The sequence below is a fragment of the Ctenocephalides felis genome, unplaced genomic scaffold (assembly GCF_003426905.1).
Source record: "Ctenocephalides felis isolate EL2017-DRISC unplaced genomic scaffold, ASM342690v1 CF-g0.4_SCAFFOLD_01170, whole genome shotgun sequence".
Lineage (NCBI taxonomy): Eukaryota > Metazoa > Arthropoda > Insecta > Siphonaptera > Pulicidae > Ctenocephalides > Ctenocephalides felis.
The window spans coordinates 67,019,687-67,041,491 of NW_020537324.1; the positions used below are offsets into that span (position 1 = coordinate 67,019,687).

Sequence of the window (21,805 nt, forward strand, 5' to 3'; positions counted from 1 at the left end):
ATATAAGTACATCAGTCATATACCTGTATACAAATTTACACTTGTGGTTAGAGATGTCTAATATAATCTAAAATTATTTTTCCGTGGTTGACTCTGTAGTTCTGTTAAAAATAAAAATGTGTCTATTACTAAAATTATTTGTAGAATGACTGCAAATGATAAGTTTCAAGATCTATGTCATTAATTTTTCATAACAAAACTACCTTTGATATTAAAACATGTAATCGGTATCGACATGAGGTCATTTTAAATCGCAGAATTACGTGATTCCAGTATCTATCGAAATCAAAGCTATTTTATCAACGTATTATATAAGTGAAAAATAAACAATACGTTGCATTTTAACTAAAATTAAAATAATTAGTTTGATACAATCTTGTGTAATAAGTGGAAGTGTTCTCAAATTAAATTTATTTATAATATATTGAACGGATTTATTCATATTAAATTTTTACATTTCTTATTATATTCATTTGCAACTTACAACTGTTTTATACATAATGACATAGTTGATTTTACATTTGTTAGATAAATTATAACGACTTTTTGATAATTATAATGTAAAACTAAAATGAATTCTTGGGATAAATGAAATTGAGATTTAAATTTAATTTTTTTCAAATACCAATCTTGACTTACAATTAGATCGTGTCGATTTTCTTTCCAACATTTTATAGTAGTTTTCTGTAAGTTAACAAGTCCATACTAATATGAATAAAATAACTTATGAAATTATAATATATTTAGATTTTTGAATGAATATAGTAATTGTTTTCAATTCTTATAAAATATATAGTTAATATAACTAGAATAAAGCTTAATAAATTGCTCCATTAGTCGCATTTTTGATCCATTCGAGATAGTAGAAGACAGACGTGTATACATCGGGTTTTCCACTTGCACATGTTTTTGACATCCAAGAGACAATGCCGATGATTTCGTATTTAAATCCATTGCTTTTTGTATGAAAAGTGGTCCTCCAGAATCTCCCTTGTGAAATAAATCATAAATATTATTTTTCCAAAATAAAAACAAGGAAAAAAGAGTGCGCGTAAGGTTCACACGCGATTGAGGTAAAACTTATTTGCTACTGTACAAGATGGCATTTAAGTGAAAATAAATATATCATATAACAATTTTGAATAATGTTTATTAGTAATGGTAACACTCGTGATGCACACATTTGTTAGTAGCAACCATTATACACATTTATATAATGATAAATTATAAATTATATATTTATATTAGCATTAAAAATATTTATAATACTTGAAAACAATAATGTAATTAAAGCCATACTTCAAATATGACATGATCGGTTTGTCATTGTAATTATCTTTTAGAAATAAACCTTCATTAGAGAAATGAAGTAATTGCTGATTAATCAGGAAAAATTATTGTAACCCTTCAACAATTTTTTGCGTATCTCCAACTTGTAAAGATTTCTGAGCAGTTTGGCATACTACAGAACAAATAATGTGTGTAAACCAAAGTATAAGTTGAGTATACCTGCTCAACCGGTTTGAATGATTCATAGAAGCTCTGTGTTACTCTAATATACTTTATTTGAGGCACTTAACTGATTCAAAATTCACTTACTTTGCATACACCTGATTTTGATTTAATGGCACACATCATTCCTGGCATAATGTATCCTGGGTGCCAAAACACATTTCGGCATTCTTCATCAGTCATTGTGTAGACTTCCATTTTTTGCAAATTGTTTGGATGTGCTTTTCCAGGATACTTGAAGTTGAAAATACACAGATATTTATATTAAGAAGTGTTTATGTAATCATAGGAATTTAATAAAAAAAATAATATAGAAAATGTATACCACATGCTTTCCCCATCCTGTTACTATGCTTAGGGTATTTCCCTTTGGTCGTTTCCTTGGTAAGGCGATTGGTTTTTGAAATTGGTTGAACTTTATTGAGTTTTGAAGCTAAAATGTAATAGATTTGGTTCATTCAAATACATACTTTGATTGCATATTTTATAATATTTTATACAAATAATCTCGTTTATGGTTTAATTAATTCATTTAATGACTACCTTTATAAATATGCATTACTCACCTTCACAACAGCAATGTCATTTTCCTTTGTTTTTTCTGAAAAATTGTGCTTGATAATTTTTTCTATTTGGTGTTCCTCACCACCTCTGGTTAGATTTATCGTGCCAGTTACAACAGTCAATTTATCAGGATTACTGCAAATGTATAAAAAATATTGGTCTTTTGAGTAGGTAATAACCATTTATACTTATTTATCTATGGTAATAACAACTTTTAATTTTAACCTCAAACAAAATTAACTATACCAATTTCTCAAAATCTTACAAAATATATAAACTCTAGTCTTTAATATTTATACACTTTTTTAAGTTAATTCATTTTTTGTTTGAATCATTTTTTTTCTAAAATTTTTAAAATCTCATATTTTGTTTGGTTTTAAAGCAAGGTGCAAATTTAGATACCGAACTGATATTTTACTATTTTCTTTCTCAACCGAATTTTATAAAATTTTCTACTATAAATCACAATTAACTTTTTATTAACGTCCCAAAGGAGATGTTTATGCTTTAACAGAAAATCCGGTTTGATAATTTTATGTTCTCTCGACGTTGTAAGTTATTCTTAATCGTGTGGCACCTAAATTGGAAAAAGTGTGGTTTTTATGTGAGCTAAAATTGGATGTTTGTAAACTTTATTTTAAACTGGCTGCACCGATTTTATAAGTTCATTCATATTAGTTTTTTTTTATAATTAAAGAGATAAGTACAATTTTTTTTGCCAAGTGTTCTGAATGTATCTCATTGATGAGTTCGAAAATGGGCGGGTTTATTTCTTCGTAATTAAGTGTTAAATGTTTTTTTCACGAACTTTAATTCTTATTGATTAAGTCGATTACACTTACACAGATCGTAATGTTTGTACAATTTGCTTAAAGCAAAATACCACTTACACCTAGTAAAACTTGACTTTATAATATGCAGTATATGAAATATTTCAGTACTATCACGATTTATTTCAGTACTATTATAACAATATAAATAATGAATTATTTCGCAATATTTTGTACTGCGTTTGATCTTATCAATGTCGCCCATAGATTAATTATATAGAAATCAACGCAATCAATTAGCTTCTATTTATACTTTTTATCAAAACAGTGGGCTGCCGTCAAAATGTAGTCATTGTGAATAATTGCTCCGCCGCAAATGTGTCTGCCTTCATATCTGATTGACACCTGGTGGGGAAATTCACCAAGAGCTGCGTTGTGTCCACCGATCATTTTCTCGCAGATTTTCTCACCTGCCGGAAAAAAATGTTGCAAATTATTGAAAGTTACATGGTCATATACATACTAGTGTGTGTATGTGGAAATAAAATATTAAATCAAGATATACAGCTTTTAGAAGTCATTCATAAAAATTATAGCTTAAATAAATAATTGGATTCTGGTTATTCAAACTTGTTACTAACTTTTCCCAAATTTTCGCTAGAAAATCTGTCTTGCTCATTTTATGTTTTTCGACATTTTATATTATTCTGAATTGTTTGAGACTAAAATTGTAAAAAGCATATGTGTACATGTATATGTTTATATGTGTACATCACCATTTTCTTGAAAACGGCTGCACCGATTTCAAAAATTTAATAGCCATTTAATTCAATAAACAAACTCGATAAGGACTCGAGTTGATTCGTTTTTTCGCGACAAACGGCCAAGCAGTTTCTTTAGAATTAGCAGAAAAATGCAAATTTAGGTATCCACATGTTTTCACAAAATATTTCGACCTGATTTTGAAAAATTAAGGGGGCGTCCATGAATCACGTGATCGATTTTTTAAGCGTTTTTGGACCCCTTCTCCTATTTGGTTATAATTAACTACCCCTATAGCTTGGGGGCGTTCCATTAATCACGTGAGCGATTTTTTAAGGTTTTTGGACCCCTCCTCCCCCTTGGTGGATACATGTGATATTCAAAATTACTCCCCCTCCCCCAGCAAACATACGTGTATTTTTAGTACATGGAACTGTAAATTTTTGATTCATTTTTGAAAATTGTTTGAATTTTTTTTTAAAAAATCAGTTAAAAAATGCCTTCCTCACGTGATATTTCGTGATTTTTTTGTCAACGTCCCCTCCGCCTAAAACCCTCACGTGATTAATGGACACCCCCTTGGTTATAATTAACGCCCTCTCTCCCACCAAACATAAACTTTATTTTTAGTTACTAGAAAAGATTGTAAATTTTGAATTGTTTTGGAAAATGTTTGGATTATTTTTAAAAATCAGGTAAAAATAAATACACGTGATATTTACTATACCCTTCCTCCTCCGCCACGTGATATGTGATTTTTTTTTTGTCAAACCAACCCATAAAAAATCATTAAAGTTTGGAATAAGGGGGCGTCCATTAATCACATGAGCTTTAAGGGGGAAGGGCGTTTGACAAAAAATTACCAAATATTACCCAGGGGAGGAGGGAATCTAGTAACTAGATACTATACTATACTAAGATCTAGTATTTATTTTTCCTCCTCTCAAGTAAGAAAAATCTGAAATTTTACAAAAAAAAAAATTACAATTTGTTCTAGGTACTAAAAATACACGTAACATGTGGCGTAGGGGAGTAATTTTGAATATTACTATGTATCACCACCGGGAGGGGGGGTCCAAAAATCCTTAAAAATTGCTCACGTGAGTTGCGCATTTAGGACATACAAATGTATGTTTGTGCACTATATTTAATACGATTACATATATTAAAAATGTGTTTGAAAGATAAACTTTAGAAAATAATAGTCACAATCTCACAATTTTCATAAGTCGATTATTCACACATATCAGCAAGCTCACGCAATTGCCTCAAGACATTTTATTGAATTTTTCTAAAATATTTTGAACCTACACAATGATGCACAGTATTAATTGTAAATAAATTGTTTGATATAAGATTATACAATTATTCATCAGTCATTTATTTGGAAATTAAAATTATCAAATGCTACTGAACACTACCTCCAATACGAATTATTATTCTATATACATATACTAACATTTTATTATTGAGAAACTCCTTGCAATACACAGTAATTTAAGAATACTCTGAAAATAAAATATTGAATACATTTATAATATTAAAATGAAATACACTACTGTTACATTTGTATCAAAACAGTAAAATGAATTAAAAAATCATTTGCACTTTGTATTTTTTAATATTGTTTGTTTTTTTTGATAACCCAACCTAACTCTCTTTCTTTAGTTTGATAATACATGAATTGGTAAATAATTTTTTATGATAAATTGCACATTTCACTTACATTGTTTTAGAACATTCACCAGTGGAAATATATAATTAATTTTTGTTAAGTAATAAAAGTATTAAAATAAATCTAAATACTACCCTTGGGAATTATGATTTCATATTTATACACAAAAATTTTATTACAGTAGTCAATTGAGAGTAAATTAAATATATCATTGAAGTAAAAATTTAGGACATTATATGAAATCTATTTTATTATCGAAAGATAAAATTTTATATTTATGGGTAGTATTGGTGAATAGTGAAATGAATCTAAAAATGCTTTATTTGGCACTTTATTTCTTTAATATTGTTCATTTTATGATAACCTAATCACTCTTCTAATAAAAGCAATAATTGTTTTATAATCATTTCATTTCACTCACATTGTTCGAGAACGTTTATCGATCATAGTTTATATGTGATTAAAACTTTTTAACATATTAAAAATATCGTTAAATATGTTAAGATAGTTTCAGTGAAAAACCAAACAAAGCTATACAACTTTTTGCTCTAGATCTTGCAATTAGAAATTATTCACAATAGGTACTTTAGTTTAATAATATCTATTGATTGCCTTTAAGTACTTACAGTTTCCGATTGCAATTATGATCAGAAAACTATTGTAACAAACATAATATTAACCACATTTGTAACTTAATATCAAAAAGAGTGCAACAATGCGTTCTCATGAGATTCACTGTCCAACTGATATTTATAAGAGTTCGCCTGCAATTTACCTGTCTATATCGCCGCATTCAATCTATTGTAATGAGTAATAATATGATTTTTATCTCTTTCTTTCTGTAATCTTGCATATTTCTCTTATTAATTTTTTCTTATTAATATTATTAGTGATTCAAATACATGTTATCTTATCAATATCTGCATAATTTAATGCGTTTTTCAAGTACTGGAAGTGATTGTACGAGGTATTACAATAATTTATTATTTGTATTACGTAGATCAGTTGTTACAGAACTTAGTATAATAATAAGTTTTTCTTAAGAATCACTTTGGCATATTTTTAATAGTATCTGGGCCAAATTTTGGAGTAGAGGATACTTAAAATTGGTATGTATATCGAATTTTCTTGAAAAATAATTCATAAAGGCAAATAAGTCATTTATTGAATACACCTTAGGATGAAGAAGAATTATTGACAACAACATTAAGCAACAAAATTGTCAAATTGATATATTGCATAAAGCAATTTCCAACTAGTGGCATCGCGTCTTAAGGCAAATTTCTGGAACTTTCCGCACCGTAATGAAATAGTCAAAAATGTTTTCAAATAGGTCATTGTATATATACTATAACTTTCATTATTCGTATTTTATGAACAGAATATAGGAGCTTATACATTGTACGACGACGTTTATATGTGTTTACATGAAAAGTAAAAAACTAAGACGAAGTAAAAAATAAAACGAAGTTAGAATTTTGTCTACGCGAATTATATATACTGAATTGCAAAGTTAAGGTTAAAGTTAATTATTTGAAGTATAGAAGTGAGTTTTAGTATTTTAGCTAGAATTATAATTAAAATCCAATATTTGAAAAAAATTAAATAATTTTTTTTGAAGTTTTGAAATTATTTTTTTTGCTTTTCCAAAAAACTAATAGTTTCTTCATACTCACAATACAAGCAAAATGTTTTCTGTATCATTCAAATCGGATGCTTCGTCTTCTCAAAATCTCGATTTCTATTTTCTGCACTCTTTGCTGTGTATCTCCGTAACGGGTAGACCTGCCTTTGCTAAAAACTAATCACCACATCTCCCTATCAATAGGAATCGAATGTTTTTTCAACCATTCAAATCGGTTAATCCGTACGCCCGAAATCGTCGACGGAAAATTGTATCCACACATACAGGCACACACACACAAAAATCCATTTTTTTCTGAGGTATGCCAAAATGTTCAGAAACCTCTGAAACGTAAATATATGCACAAATTTTAATTTTTAATTTTTGGACCATTACTATAACTTACCCTACGGAAAGTTAAAAATATTTTTTCGTTTAACTTTAAATCTATCAAGTTTCTTGAAAGTTATTATTTTCAAATTTGGAATATTGAATGGAAATTTATTCGTATTATAAATTTTTAACTCTCGAACTTGATTTAGAGTTGATCTAAAAATTTAATACTCTATAAAACCATAGAAAAATATACGCGTTATGTATTTATCTAATTGCTTTTCTGCATCTTAATCGATTATAAATTAATTAATTAAAATATTATAATGGCTTTTCTGCATCCTATTTGAGTCTAAAATAATGAAAAATTGCAATAACAACCCTTGCAACATGATTTTAGAACTAGAAAACTCTTGGTAAACTAAAGTTATTATCTATAATTTAAGGGGTTGATTCTGCCGTAAAATAGATCAATTTACGTAGAGTCTATGTTACGTTGAAGCTTCTCATACATAATGGTTATAAATACTGTCAAAGTGCTATGAATTTGCTGTGCAATCAGGCGTTTTACACGTAAGATGCAACTTCACTTGTATGTTATTAGGCAACATCACAAAGATGCACTTTTGAGCAGATTTTTTTCTAACGTTTGTACGTTTTGTAGAATAGGTTTTCTATATGACGTTTTGGCAGTATTTAGTACCATTTTGTATGTATAGCTTTTACGTAAGTTGGTCTATTTTAGGGCCTCGAATCGCCTGAAAAAGTAAACATGTAGCAAATTCCTAAATACTGTCAAAATGCTATGAATTTGCTGGCAATCAGGCGTTTTACACGTAAAATGCAGTGGCAGTATTTAGTACCATTTTGTATAAGAAGTGCTACGTAAAATTAATTGATCTATTTTGGGACACAATCGTCCCTTAAAGCAAACATATAGAAAATTTGAAGTCCTTTTACATCATACAACAAAACCAAGTTTTAATCGTAGAAAATTCATTTATTTAAAATATTTATCTATTTAAAACAATTTACATATCTATATTATAATTTGTATGTCTATTGCAAAACATGATCGGTATTTTCGTGAATCCAGTCCAAGTAGTAATATACGCGAACGTAGACATCTGGTACACCCAAAGCACAGTATTCATAAACCCAGGAAACTATACCGACTTGTTCCAAACCATTTGCACTTTCGTATACCAATGGGCCACCAGAATCACCCTGAAATCATAAATATTAGGACAAAATCGAAATTTATCAATCGATGTTTTGTATTTCTAGTTAGAGAAAAAATTGTAATATGTTTGATTTTTTTTTAAAATGTTTAGATTTTTTTTAAAAAAATTACGTGGTGAGGGAGGGGTATAGTAAGACATCACGTATATTTATCTTTTACCTGATTTTGTTTAAAAAATTCTAAACATTTTGAAAAAAATAAAACATTTTACAATTTTTTCTCTTAACTAAAAATACATGTGATGTTTGGTGGGTTATTTTTAGAAATGGAGTAATTTTTAATATTACCACTAAGGAGAAAGGGAGGGTCCAAAATCCTTAAAAAATTGATCGCGTGATTAATGGACGCCCTCTAATTAAATGATATTTGTTCTTAACTGTATAAAATAATCAAACAAATAAAGGCAGATTAGAGATTTTTCTTTCAGGCGTAATTACTTTTCTTTATATTTGTTTCCATCATTGTTCTATAATGTCGATAAATATGATATGCAATATATACTAAAATAATTTTTACACATTCGAAAAAAATGTTGGCCTAATGAGATGATTAAGTGATCAGCTTAGATTTGATTTTAGTTTTACCCTGACTTTAAAACAATTTAAAAAAAATTATGTCGGTCGAAGGAGCTGATTTACCATGTTGACTTTGATTTCACTTTCAGTATAATTATGATATACTTTTTTTTTAATACAGACTGAAAGTTTATTATTTGTACTAAGATATGATGGAATTAACATCATAATTTTATGAAATTATTCTAATTTTGCAATTGTTTTCCAAATAATAATTATCATTTATCTTACCCTGCAAGCACCAACATTGAGTTTGTTGAATCCGCACAACATTCCTGGGTAGATTGTGTTAGATTTAGGTCCAGCATTATGGAACTTTTGGCAGTCAGCGTTATTGTAGGTCAGAACATCCATTTTTTGTAAGTGATTTGGTAAAACATCACTTGGATACTGCAGTCAATAAAAATCAATGTTAAAATCATGAGACAGATAGTATAGTATATGATAAATAACCAAAAAAATATATAGAAGTTTTAGTGTAATGGAAAAATATCCTGATCAAGTTGTTTGGGATTTTGGATATTGTTTACGATCGTAATCAGAATTATAAGTTAATGTGAAGAAAATTTGTTGTAAGCCCATGGGCTTACCTTTATTTAAATTTTACTACAATGTAATTTACAAATGCTTTTAGACCTTGCAAACAAATGCTATTGAGTATGTTACGAGAAATATTTGTACTTTGAATATGAAAATACAACTAAGAACAAAAATCTAGTAGTGTAAGCTTCTATATAAAAAATTAAAAATAGATGTGAAACTAGTGGTGGCATCGTCCCTTAAGGCAAATTTTTGGAATTTTTCTTACTGTTTCGAAATACTCGAAATATTCGAGGAATTTTCAAATAGATTATCTAAATTTCTGTAACTTTTATTATTCGTATTTTATAAACAAAATATAAGAGCTTATTGAAAAGCTTATAAACAAAACTCAATCAAGCTGAGTTAGAAAGATAGATTTTCTCTCTCTAAGAAGTATATAAATTAATGTAAAGTTAAAATTATTTATTTTAAGTATATAAGTCAGCTTTAGAATTTTAGCTAGATTTATAATTAAAATTTGAATCATTTTCGAAGAAAAAAAGGTTGGCCTTTTCCAAAAATTAATAGTTTTTCCCACTCACAACAAGCAAACCATTCGAATCGGATGCTCCGTTTTGGCAAAAACTGTAATTTTTACCACTTTTTTGCTCTACAAATAAAACTAGCATGTCTCCATATCAATACGAATCGATATTTTTTTAATCTTTCAAATCGGTTGAGCGGTGCTCTCGAAAACGTCGACGAAAAATTGTATGCATACATACACACATACTACACACACGTACATACATCAACCTTTTTCAAATGTCACAATGTTCAGAAACCTCTGAAATGTAAAGATATGCAAAAATTTTCTTTTTCGATTTTTGGACGATTACTATAACTTGCCCTGCGGAAAGTTAATAATTCTGTATGTATTAGGGTTCTTTAAAGTTTTCTTGGAAAACTGAAAAGTTATCAACTTTCAAATTAAAACAATAAAATAAAAAAAATAAAGGCTTTCCTTGAATGTGATCACTTTTAAAAATTAATATTGATTTTTTCAAAAAAAAAAACTTACTGCGTCTAATCCCCAACCAGAGAATTTGCATTTGAGGTCTCCAGGTGTATCCTTTGAGGCCAAGGCGACAGGTTTCTGGTTAGCATTGAAAGTCAATGGCTGTTTCAACTAAAATAGAAAATAGGAGGTTTTATTAATGTACTTCAAAACAGTATTTCACCAATATTGTATGTCTTAACAAAAAGGCAACACTGAAATCTTTATAGTCCTCTATCTCCATTTCCAAAGGAATTTCATTTGCAAACTTTTGTTTGTAAATGAATCTGTTTTACATACAGTCCAGTCATCATAGTAGAATGTACGTACCATATGTAGGATTTGAGACAACTTTTAGGTGTCAATATATAAGTATTTACAGACTTACAGCTGGATATCTCGAATTCCGAAATGCTTACCTAATTTAAGCTCGAATGACTGGACTACTGGACTAATATTGGTCACAACGTATAATTTTCAAATTAATGTATTTTTATTTGATTAAGCTGTACCTTCAAAACTGCCACATCATTGTCCAAAGTGTTTGGGCTGTACTTTTCGTGATATTTGATGGAAGCAACAGCATGATGTTCTCCACCTTCAGTTAAGTAAAGTGCGCCTGATACAACGGTGAACAGTGATGGAGTTGCTCTGAGATAAATTGAAATAATAATTTAATAAATATAATTATCAATAATAATAATTAGTAAAAAACTAAGAAACGTAAAGTAAATGAATCACCTACGTAGAGAGTTTTCAACTACTAAATATGCCTTAAGAAACAAAATTGATCGAAGTTATATGAAGCATCTGATTTCCAAGATATTACTTTTAATTATGAAAATTATTCAGTACTTGTCTATAGATCTAATATATTTCACTTTCAAACTGCGCCTTCCCAATAGACAAAAGTGTCTCAATATATTTCTCAATTTCTGGATTTGGCATTGCTGATAGATTAGATAAGATTCGAAATTAATAATTTAATATTCACATATCATTTCAATTTTTATCATACCTGCCATATACGCAATGAGCTGCAGTCAGAATGTACGATTCGTGAATGATAGAACCACCACAAGTGTGTTTTCCATTGAATCTTAAGGAAATCTGGTGAGGAAATTCACCAAGTTTTGCATCATCGCCACCGATGATACGGCCGTCCAGAGAAGCCCCTAAATGAATGAAATATTTATATATGTATATATATATATATATATATATATATATATCAGAGTGGTCCCTAACATGGGCATTTTGTAATTTCTTTGCTGCAAATGCTTCCAAATTAATAAAAAATGAATCTCTAATAGTTTTTGCTCTTAATAGTAACATTTAAATAGAGCGCACTCCAATCAAAAGTTTTTTATATTTGTTACTAACATATGTCATTAAGTAAATTCTTGCGCCATCTGTGATAGTATTCGTGAGCTCAAATATTATGACACATAAGAATATTTATAAACCACTTTACGAAAACACTTTTAGCACTTGTAATTTTGATGGCAATTTATTACTGATAATTCGAGTTTCAACATCACCAATTAAATAAATATTTTGCTGCAAAATTAATCTTGATGCCCAGATATATATCCAAACCCAAACTATCGCACTATATTCAGTAAAATTTCCAGTTATTTCCTAATATATTAGGAATTTACTATATCAGAAATGTGGTTTTTACCATTTTTCTAAAAATTTGTCATTTGCCCCCTTTTTACCCCATGGGCAGGGTAAAAAGGGACATCCACGGAGCCAATGTCTTATTTTTTTTTTAAAGGGATTTTACGAAATGAATTCTACAATATTTACCCAATGCAAAATATACATTTTATGAGCACATTTTTTTACAAAGAAAACACTGTATATAACCTTGATCTTGTATATTAACGAAAATATTCATGTGTAACTTGGGTACATTTCGATCCTGTTTTTTGGGTCATTTCAAAAAACTTTGTAGAAGAAATCTTCAGTTTCAATAATACAGAATTATATATTACAGAAAAAAAACTAGGCAAATATGTTTGCGGGAGTTTTAGGGGCCAAGAAATCTATTTCTGACTATTATTTCACAAAAATAGTTACCATCAAGGTAGCTTGTAGTGTTTTAGAATTCTCTGTGAATTTCTTTGTACTTTCCTTGAATATTCAAGTTTTTTTATCAAAATCCTTTAAGGAAAGTTTCGTTGGCTCGAAATTTACTTTGGAGCTACGGTTTCTTTGGCAAATTTATTCTCAATTACTCACAAAAGTGCCTCAATTGCGAAATAACTTGATCCAACCTAATTTTTGATCCCGTTTAAGATAAAATATTTAATATACCTTTATTAACGTAAATCAAAAATCAACTACTAGGAATTTAACGAATACCTTTATACATTTTCAGCTTATTAAATTCACTCTTACAATATTAAGTATTAAGAATAAATTGTCTATTTTTAAACTATATCCAGCTTTTAATCTATGCTATTAAACTGAATAAATTGAAAATGCAAATTATCATAAATTATTGTTCACATTACAAGTTTATAAATTGTATTATATAAATAGATATTTTTGACCAATTAGTAAAATTATAATTATTTTTGAAAAAAATGAATTCAATTGGTGACCCCAATTCACAATAACTACAAATAATCATTTTTAATTATTTTATTTTAAATGAAGTCTGAGTATGAGTAAACATAATTTTGCACGTTCTTGTAATGTAATCAATAACTGAATTTCTATCCTCTTATCAATTTAATTCGAATAATTTTTAAGTCAACAAAACTTACCTGAGACAAGGCACAATACAGAAACGATAACTGCCAAACGCAACATCTTGACACAGTGATGAAAATATTTCTATATCTTTGAGTTTTATACCATATTTATCTGATACAGAATTTTTTGGTGTTCCATTTTTCAATCCGTTAATCTTTCCAATAATTAATGATAACAAAAGTGATAAGATTTGATTTAGTAAAGATTCGTATCAAGCGGACTTTCCAGGTGCTACTGAATTTTTATTGGAGTTTATTTGTTTATAAATTTTTTATTTGTAAATAGAATTACCAAGAATGAAATTTATGATATTTTTTGTAGAATGGTATACTTAATTTCACTTAATACTATTTTCTTTCGGATCATGATGGATTGCAGTTGAAATTCTTTTTAATTCGCAATTAAAGGGATTTTCATTAAGATTTATTAAAGTTGGGTCTTTGGGACCTCATTAAATGCAACTCCAATACAAACGTTAAAAGTTTCATACACAATAAGTGTTTGAAAAATAAAAATGCGCAATAATCCCTTAAATATCGCATAAATCGAAAATTTATGAAATTGAAATATTTTTTTACATTGAACATATGATTTTCCTTTCGTTTAATTCTAAACTTCAAATGTAATTCATGCCTATAGTAAATAGATGGTCGAAATGTTGGCATTTGTAAACCCTGGAACCCATTGGTATAAGAATGTATTTTACTAAAATTACAAAAACATTTAAAATAGAATAAATCACAGAAATACTTACAATCAAAGTATGTAATCTTATCAATTACACGTGTCGAATATTGCCTCAACAAAATACAAGATTTTGCATAATCATTACCTTAATAAAAATGTTTAATTTGATAACATCTTTTAGATTTTTTAAATCATTTTAAATTATTGATTTTTAATAAATTTGAATATTTTATCTATTTCGTAATCTCTATATTTTCACTCGAGAATTCCAAAATTAACACGTATTTTGTCGCGGGAGTGGCGGCATCCGAGTGGAAAGGGTTAAATATATTTTATCACATATTTTGCCTGGGTAATTCTTTTAGAGATCATTACAGACAAATAGTGAGTATGTAGTTAGTATATATACAGGGTGTCCCAGAACTCAACGTTAAGCCAATCATAACTATCGTGAAAAAAATAGGACAAAAAATTTGTTCCGTGTAGTTTGAAAATGATGAGCTTTTAAGTGCAACCCAGAGCTTTGGTCAAAACTTTATCCTTTTTTTTGGTAATTCTGGTTATTTTTTAATAATTTTGTTCATTTAGGGTTTGAATCTGTAATAGTAAATAACATTTTCAGGGCTAGAATAAACAGTAGTGACTTGTTGAACTATAGTTATAAACTTTGAAAATTGGTTGACTTTGAAAAATACTCCTTTAAAAAAGGACACTAAAGTTTGTTGACAAGTTCTATCAAAATGGTAAAGTACTTGATAGTTTTATAAAAGATTGTACTTTTGTTTTTACTTATATTCAATTAAAAATTTGCATAGCGTTATATTGTTGATCACTAAAAAATCTTAAGTTTTCAATATAAGAAATCAAAACATAATATCCACATATCATTCTATTACTAATAAAACAAATTGTATATTTTTTGCATTTATTTCACGTAATACTGAATTTAATGGTTTCAACTTAAATATACTGGTAAATATCACATATGCTGACTGACCTATACTATCACCTCATCTATAACATAAATTAGTAGGAATAGTTTTATAGAATATTTTATCATAGTTACAAAAAATAATTTGGTAGTGATTAAAATCAATTTGTCAGTTTGCCATACAAAGGAACAGCATTCTATGGTTTATCTATCTATGATTTTTTATCTATGATTGTTTTTTATTTATTAAATCTTATAAATACGTCAAGATCTTTACTATGATAACTTAGCTATTTTTTCAATTAATTTATTCTGAGTTGTTCAATAGAACATTATCAGTATGTTGATGGATCCAATCCAAATAATAGTATACTCTTGCATATACATCTGGTACTCCCAAAGCACAATATTGCCAAGCCCAGGATACAACTCCTACTTGAACCAATTTTCCATTTTCTTCGGCAACAAGGGGACCACCAGAATCACCCTGAAAATAATAATTAATTATTACATTTGTTTTCTTAAAATATTTTAGCGATTTTGCTAAAATCACTTTATTTTAAAATGCAAATTAATTCGAAACAAAAATTCTGAATAGTTTCAAAAATTCAATTAAAATTCTTTATTAATAAGTTAATAATTACCCTGCATGCACCAATGTTGAGCTTATGATAAGCGCACAACATTCCTGGTTTGATAATATCACCTGAAGCTTTTGGTTTAAGTGGCCCATTTTCATGGAATTTTTCACAAATGCTGTTTTCGTATGTAATAGCCATCATTTTCTTCAAAATATCCGGAATTTCGCCATCAGGGTACTAGAATAAATACATACGATTTTTTAAAACAGGGTACTAAATTAAATACATACGATTTTTTAAAACACTCATGTGGAGATACTGGAAAGAATAAAGACATTTCGTGGAATATTACATTTTATCAAAAAGTATGGTGAAGTTTATTATATTTTTATTACAAAACTTTACTTTGATTTTTTAACTATATTTTTATTCAAAATAAGAGCTTATTGTTATTATGCAACTTTATCAAATGTTGACTGTTCAAGTCGTCAGTTTTCACTATTTTGTTGCAAGGCTTTGACAAAAGTTTGGCAAAAGTTTGAATACTCGTGTCAAATTGCGTGTTTAAAATTATCGTTAGAATTTAATATAAAGTTTAAACACTTTATTACTGTTTATTAATGTTTATTTTCCGCCGATAATTGTTGAATGCAATAACTAGTTTCGAAAAAAAAAACACTTAACACTGCGACTTAGGACTGGTAAAATAGTAAAAAACTACTTAATCTACTTATAGACTGGGATATCAGAGTAAGGGACCGATTTTGTCGCATAACAGACAAATGTTATGTCAAGGCTATGTTATGAAGAACTTTTAATACAGATTCGTCCTAAATATTTTCTAGGTTGCTGTGCAGTTAGGCTATTTTCTCAGGTTGTCAGATAGAAAACATAACCTAGAAAGCGCACAAATGTCAAAAAAACAATTTTTTATAGCAGGGTCTTTCTGACCCAGCTTCATAACATACGACTGACGTTGCAGTTTATGTGTAAAACGCCTGAGTGCACAGTAAATACATGACATTTTGACAGTATTTAGTATGATTCAGTAGTATAATGTATGGAAGTACGAGCGTAACATGGCCTTGCCATAACATTGGTCTGTTGTGTAGCAGAATTGGTCCCTAAGTCAAACAATGATAGTGAAGCAATATTTACAATTTTAATATTTTTATAATAAAAAAGTAATTACCGCAGTCAAGCCCCAGCCAGATAGTTGCACAGTTTCTCCTCCGATGGTATCTTCCTTAGGGAGTGCTATTGTTTTTTTGTTGTTATCGAAAGTAATTGGTGTTTTCAGCTGAAAGATAAATATTCACATAGTTGAATTTACAAATATTCTAAATTTTTTAACAAAACAAGTCTTATGAAAATCGACTATTTCCATTTTGTGTCTATAGGGACGAAAGCTTTTATGGGAGAGGAATAATGATTTTACCTTCAAAATAGTAACAAACTATTGAACAAAACTACGCATATTTTACCCAAATTGCAGCTTTTCAACTATGGCAATTAAAGCTTTCAATTTTATGCAAAAGTAATGAATTTCTTTTTACTTCACCTTATATTAACCCTTTCCACTCGGATGCCGCCGCTGCGGCGGCACAATACATCTTAGTTCCGTAATTCTCGAGTGGAAAGGGTTAAAAGAAAAAATATGAAAATAATGTTAGGAGATCATATGAGCTAAAATAAATTAACTTTTCGAAAACTGGATGTTGACGTAGTTCAATTTGACCATATGTATTTGAATTAATGAGCTGCTTGAACTTCTAGTCGTTAAGTGTTTTGTAATTGATTAAATGCGAAGCAAATGGCCGAATTTAGTTGTCATCAATTATTTTCCCATCTACGATATGATGTAGTTTATGTTTATAAAAATCACCTTGATTACTGCAATATCGTTGTGCATTGTCTCTGGACTATATTTGTCATGATAAGTAATCTTGTCTACTTGATGTACTTCACCTCCTTTCGTAAGCGATACCGAACCAGCAACGACGGTAAATTTAGTGACATCATCATCCCTGGAAAAAAATATATAAATTGTTACACATTGTGAAGGAATAAATTTTCGTGTTGGTGCAATTTTATTTTTCTTACCTTCCTTCAACGCAATGTGCAGCCGTCAAAATGTACAATGAATGCAAAATTGAGCCTCCGCACGTGTGTCTGCCTTGGAATCTCAATGAGATCTGGTGAGGATATTCTCCATCTTTTGCATCTTCTCCACCGATAATACGATTTTCTAATGAAGCCCCTAGAAAAAATACAAATTATTAAAATATAATTATAGAATCAACACGATTTCTTCAAAACTGATGACCCTAAACTCCGCAACTAATGTCGAGGAGTGTTAGTTTAGTGATGTGATGTTAATGCTTACCAAAACTGAGAGCCACCAAACAACTGAACACTACTAACTTATACATTTTCTTTTAATTTCTTCTATTTCTATTTTAACTATGAGATGGAAAACTTCAATTGCTCTCTACTTATAAGAAAATTTTCGATCTTTATCAATAAATTATAGTTGATAAGCGTTTGGCAATTCTGAGGGTTTTTTCGCATCATGCGAGATAAGAAATCGCGTGCCTCCTTCGTAATCATTTTAATCGAATCAAAAATTAAAAATATAATCGATAATCAGGTATCTCTTGGGAAAATCCGTTAATCTTTGATTAGAATATGTTTTATGATGGATATTAATAGAATTATCATTTGAAATTCGATGAATTTAAATAATTTTATGAAATTTGTTCTAGAGAATTTGGATGATCGTGTTTATTCACAGAACATGTCACATGCTACCAAATTATATTATAGTAATATATAAAAATATAATATACGTAATTATATAATTTTTTTCACTAAACTTTATATATAATATTTTGTTTTTTATAATGTTTCTTATTGCTACTTGAATAATACATAAGATTTTTGAGTCTATATATATATATATATATATATAATATATATATATATACTAGCTGGCCCGACAGACGTCCTGTACACACGTTCACAATTCAAAAATTCGTTTTTTTAATATCATATTATAATATGAACCGTTTTGATGAAAGTCATTATTATTTTTTTTGCAATATTTATTGGCATTCTATACCGAGTATATTAGGGTGGTCCTTAATGTGGACATTTTCGAATTTCCTTGCTCCCAAGGGCTCAAATGGTTCCAAATTGATAAAAAACAATTCTCTGAAAGTATTAGCTCTTAGTATTGTCTTTAGATAGAGCGCAATTCAATCAAAGTTTTGTATGGAAATAGCATGAACAAATTTTCAAAAATTTTGCAGAGCGCCGAATTTTCAATAAAAAATGACACTAATTTTCGCTTTTAATTCATTTATCGCTAAGTCATACCTACATTTTTTTTTAATTTTCAAAATTTTTTTCATGCTATTTCCATACGAAGTTTGATTGAATTGCGCACTATCTAAAAGTTAATATTAAGAGCTAAAACTTTCAGAGAACTGTTTTTTATCAATTGGAACCATTCGAGCACTTGGGAGCAAGGAAATTCGAAAATGTCCACATTAAGGACCACCCTAGTGTATATATGTATAAACATCAATGTAAGTGATTAAACGTAAGAACTGCCTTAATAAAATGACTCAGTTTCCCACATTCAACTCAATTTAAATGTATCTCATTTCCTATAACAGCTCTGTATTGTTTGATTTTAATTATTTGCATTTCAAGAAGTCATGATATTTTAATGTTCTAACCACTGAAGTGACATCAACATAATGAAAATGGTTTTTCCAAATTTTTTCCCTAAATGATCATTTTTTGTCCTGATCACTAATTTGTAGTCATTGCATAAGCCAAACTTTCTGGGAATGTGGACGTTTAAATGGTATAACTGAATCAAAAGTATTTATTTATATATCTATCAGTTTATCACTTCGTATTTTATATTGGTAATAATTAACTCTTTCCACTCGCGAATTCCGGAATTCATATGTATAAATATATAATTTATATATATAAATGAATAAAATTTCTTTGATATTACAATTTAGTTTATTTTGTTTATGCATATTATTTTATGAGATATATTTATAATAAATATTTTATTCAGAATTGTTCAATAAAACATTATCCGTGTTTTTGTGAATCCAATCCAAGAAGTGATATACTCTTGCATAGACATCTGGTACTCCTGTGCCACATGGAATACCAAAAGACACCACTCCGACAACAACTGGTCCATCAGGTTCTCGAACGATCAGAGGACCACCGGAATCACCCTAAAAAATTGAAATTTAACTAACCAATTTATCTATAAAATATGATATTCGTCCAACTCAAATTATTCTGCAAACAAATCATTGCATTAACTCATATCATTTGTAGTTTATCAATAACAATTCATTTACCATGCATACACCGATGCCCAGTTTCCGGAAAGCACACAGCATTGTTTCAGTTATATCATTTTGTCTAGAAGTTTTATTTTTGATTGGTCCTTGATTGAGAAATTTTTGGCAAATGCGACTTTCGTATGAGATACCCATCATTTTTTGTAAATGATCTGGTATTTGACCAAATGGAGTCTGTCAATAGAAACAAAAAAAAACTACGTTAATTTTGGGGATACTTTTCAATTAACCAAATTGAATACTATTAGGTTTTCTTTATTTTTCAAGATTTCAAAATTATATTTGCAATTTACTCACAGTTTGGCCCCAACCAGAAACTTCAACAGTCTCTCCGCCCATGGTGTCTTCTTTTGGAAGAGCTATAGGTTGCTTTGTTTCATCAAATGTTATGGGAGTTTTCAACTAAAATTTAAACAAAAGAAAAAAATAATAAGTTACTAACTAGTTGGTATTGGTATTTTGCCTTGAGGCAAGTTACATGAACTTCCCGATACGTGTAAATAATCAATAAAATAAAAATTAATTTATTAGTGATTAAAAGTATTCCGGGTGGATTTATTACACATATTTCAAAACGAACGAACACGTTAACTCGGAGTATTTTCTAAAAGCAAATTTTCACAAATCAATGATTTTTATAATTGAACCAGTTTCCGTAGGCCTGGTGCAATGGAATGGTTTAGTATGTTTATTAAGACCAAGTACTCCATCGTTATGCCAGGTAAATCGTCTAATTTTAATTTGAACAAACGTCAAAAAGACTACTCCTATTCTCAAACTTTGTTCAATTTTTAAAATTAAACTACTTGTCGTAAGGCCGCAATATTTCAGTAAGTTCTATAAGACTATGATATATATCTGAAATGATGATTATATTTGAAACTGTTTTTGAAGCAAAATCCTATACTGGTAACTCTCACTTGTTCTGCAAATTGAGCACAAGCTTTACAAAATTGTATTTAACAATTATTTATTCGAATTTAACAAAAAAATCTATAAAACGTTTTTACTAAAGCGGTACAAGTAAGTAATTCAGAGATACGAATTAAGCTATGCAGCTTAATCTTTGAAGTGTGAAATTAAATCTTCTAGTAATATAAATAAAATTAAGTAAGAAAACAATTCAGAATCATATTAATACCTTTAAGCTTACAGCTTAACCCAAAATATTAATAGAAGCTTTACAACTCACTTTTTATTTACATTTTTAATTGCTTTAAAAGATTTTAAAGGTTTGCTTAATTAACTCATTAATTCTATTTAACATTACCAAATGATATAATATATAATTATCATAAAATATATCCGGGTACGACTTGAGCAACCAAATGGGATTTATATGAATGTTGGATTTTTTCTTTAAAAATTCGAGTTCCGTATAAAATAGTCATAATCGAGCGAATTACTGAATAATAGCGAAAATCAATCAATTATTTTATGAACTTATTATTCAATCCTAAAAGATATTATATTATTATGTGTTTCTTAAAATTAGATTGAAGAATGTTCACTAGAGTAAATGGAAACTCTACTTCTATTGTATTAGAAATTTCAGAATGGAATTATCAAAAATTTAGCGGTTCTTGTTGATCATGATCGATTTTCCTTATTAACCAGAGATAAATAATATAAGGATAAAATTCAATTCATACCTTAAGAATGGCAACATCATAGCCTTTGAAAGCAGCAACATATTTTTTGTGATAAGTAATTTTTGCTATTTCATGTACATCTCCTCCTTGTGAGAGCAGCACCGAACCGGCAACCACGGTGAACAAATCGATATTGGCATCCCTTCAATAT

General features: G+C 28.7%; 3 protein-coding genes across 3 annotated transcripts in view; all 3 read right to left on the reverse strand.

The window, feature by feature from the left end:
* The window catches only part of LOC113367562 (plasma kallikrein-like), a 12,391-nt gene extending 6,474 nt beyond the window's left edge, over positions 1 to 5,917 (reverse strand). The window contains exons 1-6 of the mRNA XM_026609159.1: positions 5,910 to 5,917; positions 3,160 to 3,316; positions 2,079 to 2,211; positions 1,838 to 1,945; positions 1,600 to 1,746; positions 876 to 990 (exon numbers count right to left, since the gene is read on the reverse strand). Coding sequence (XP_026464944.1) covers positions 876 to 990; positions 1,600 to 1,746; positions 1,838 to 1,945; positions 2,079 to 2,211; positions 3,160 to 3,296 — 640 coding nt within the window. The 5' untranslated portion in view covers positions 3,297 to 3,316; positions 5,910 to 5,917. The remainder of the gene's footprint in view (positions 1 to 875; positions 991 to 1,599; positions 1,747 to 1,837; positions 1,946 to 2,078; positions 2,212 to 3,159; positions 3,317 to 5,909) is intronic.
* A 2,382-nt stretch (positions 5,918 to 8,299) lies between these two features.
* Positions 8,300 to 18,076, reverse strand: LOC113367563 (transmembrane protease serine 9-like). Its single transcript, XM_026609160.1, has 12 exons — positions 17,989 to 18,076; positions 17,706 to 17,862; positions 17,488 to 17,629; positions 16,795 to 16,902; positions 15,666 to 15,839; positions 15,335 to 15,508; positions 13,415 to 13,484; positions 11,656 to 11,812; positions 11,150 to 11,288; positions 10,662 to 10,769; positions 9,290 to 9,448; positions 8,300 to 8,467 (listed from the first exon to the last, which is right to left on the reverse strand). Exons 1-12 carry the CDS (start codon positions 18,032 to 18,034, stop codon positions 8,300 to 8,302), a joined length of 1,602 nt encoding a protein of 533 aa, XP_026464945.1. The 5' UTR covers positions 18,035 to 18,076.
* Positions 18,077 to 19,635: 1,559 nt separating this feature from the next.
* The window catches only part of LOC113367564 (transmembrane protease serine 9-like), a 14,300-nt gene continuing 12,130 nt past the window's right edge, over positions 19,636 to 21,805 (reverse strand). Inside the window, exons 10-13 of the mRNA XM_026609161.1 lie at positions 21,655 to 21,798; positions 20,300 to 20,404; positions 20,000 to 20,176; positions 19,636 to 19,870 (exon numbers count right to left, since the gene is read on the reverse strand). Of these exons, the coding sequence (XP_026464946.1) occupies positions 19,694 to 19,870; positions 20,000 to 20,176; positions 20,300 to 20,404; positions 21,655 to 21,798 (603 nt within the window). The 3' untranslated portion in view covers positions 19,636 to 19,693. The remainder of the gene's footprint in view (positions 19,871 to 19,999; positions 20,177 to 20,299; positions 20,405 to 21,654; positions 21,799 to 21,805) is intronic.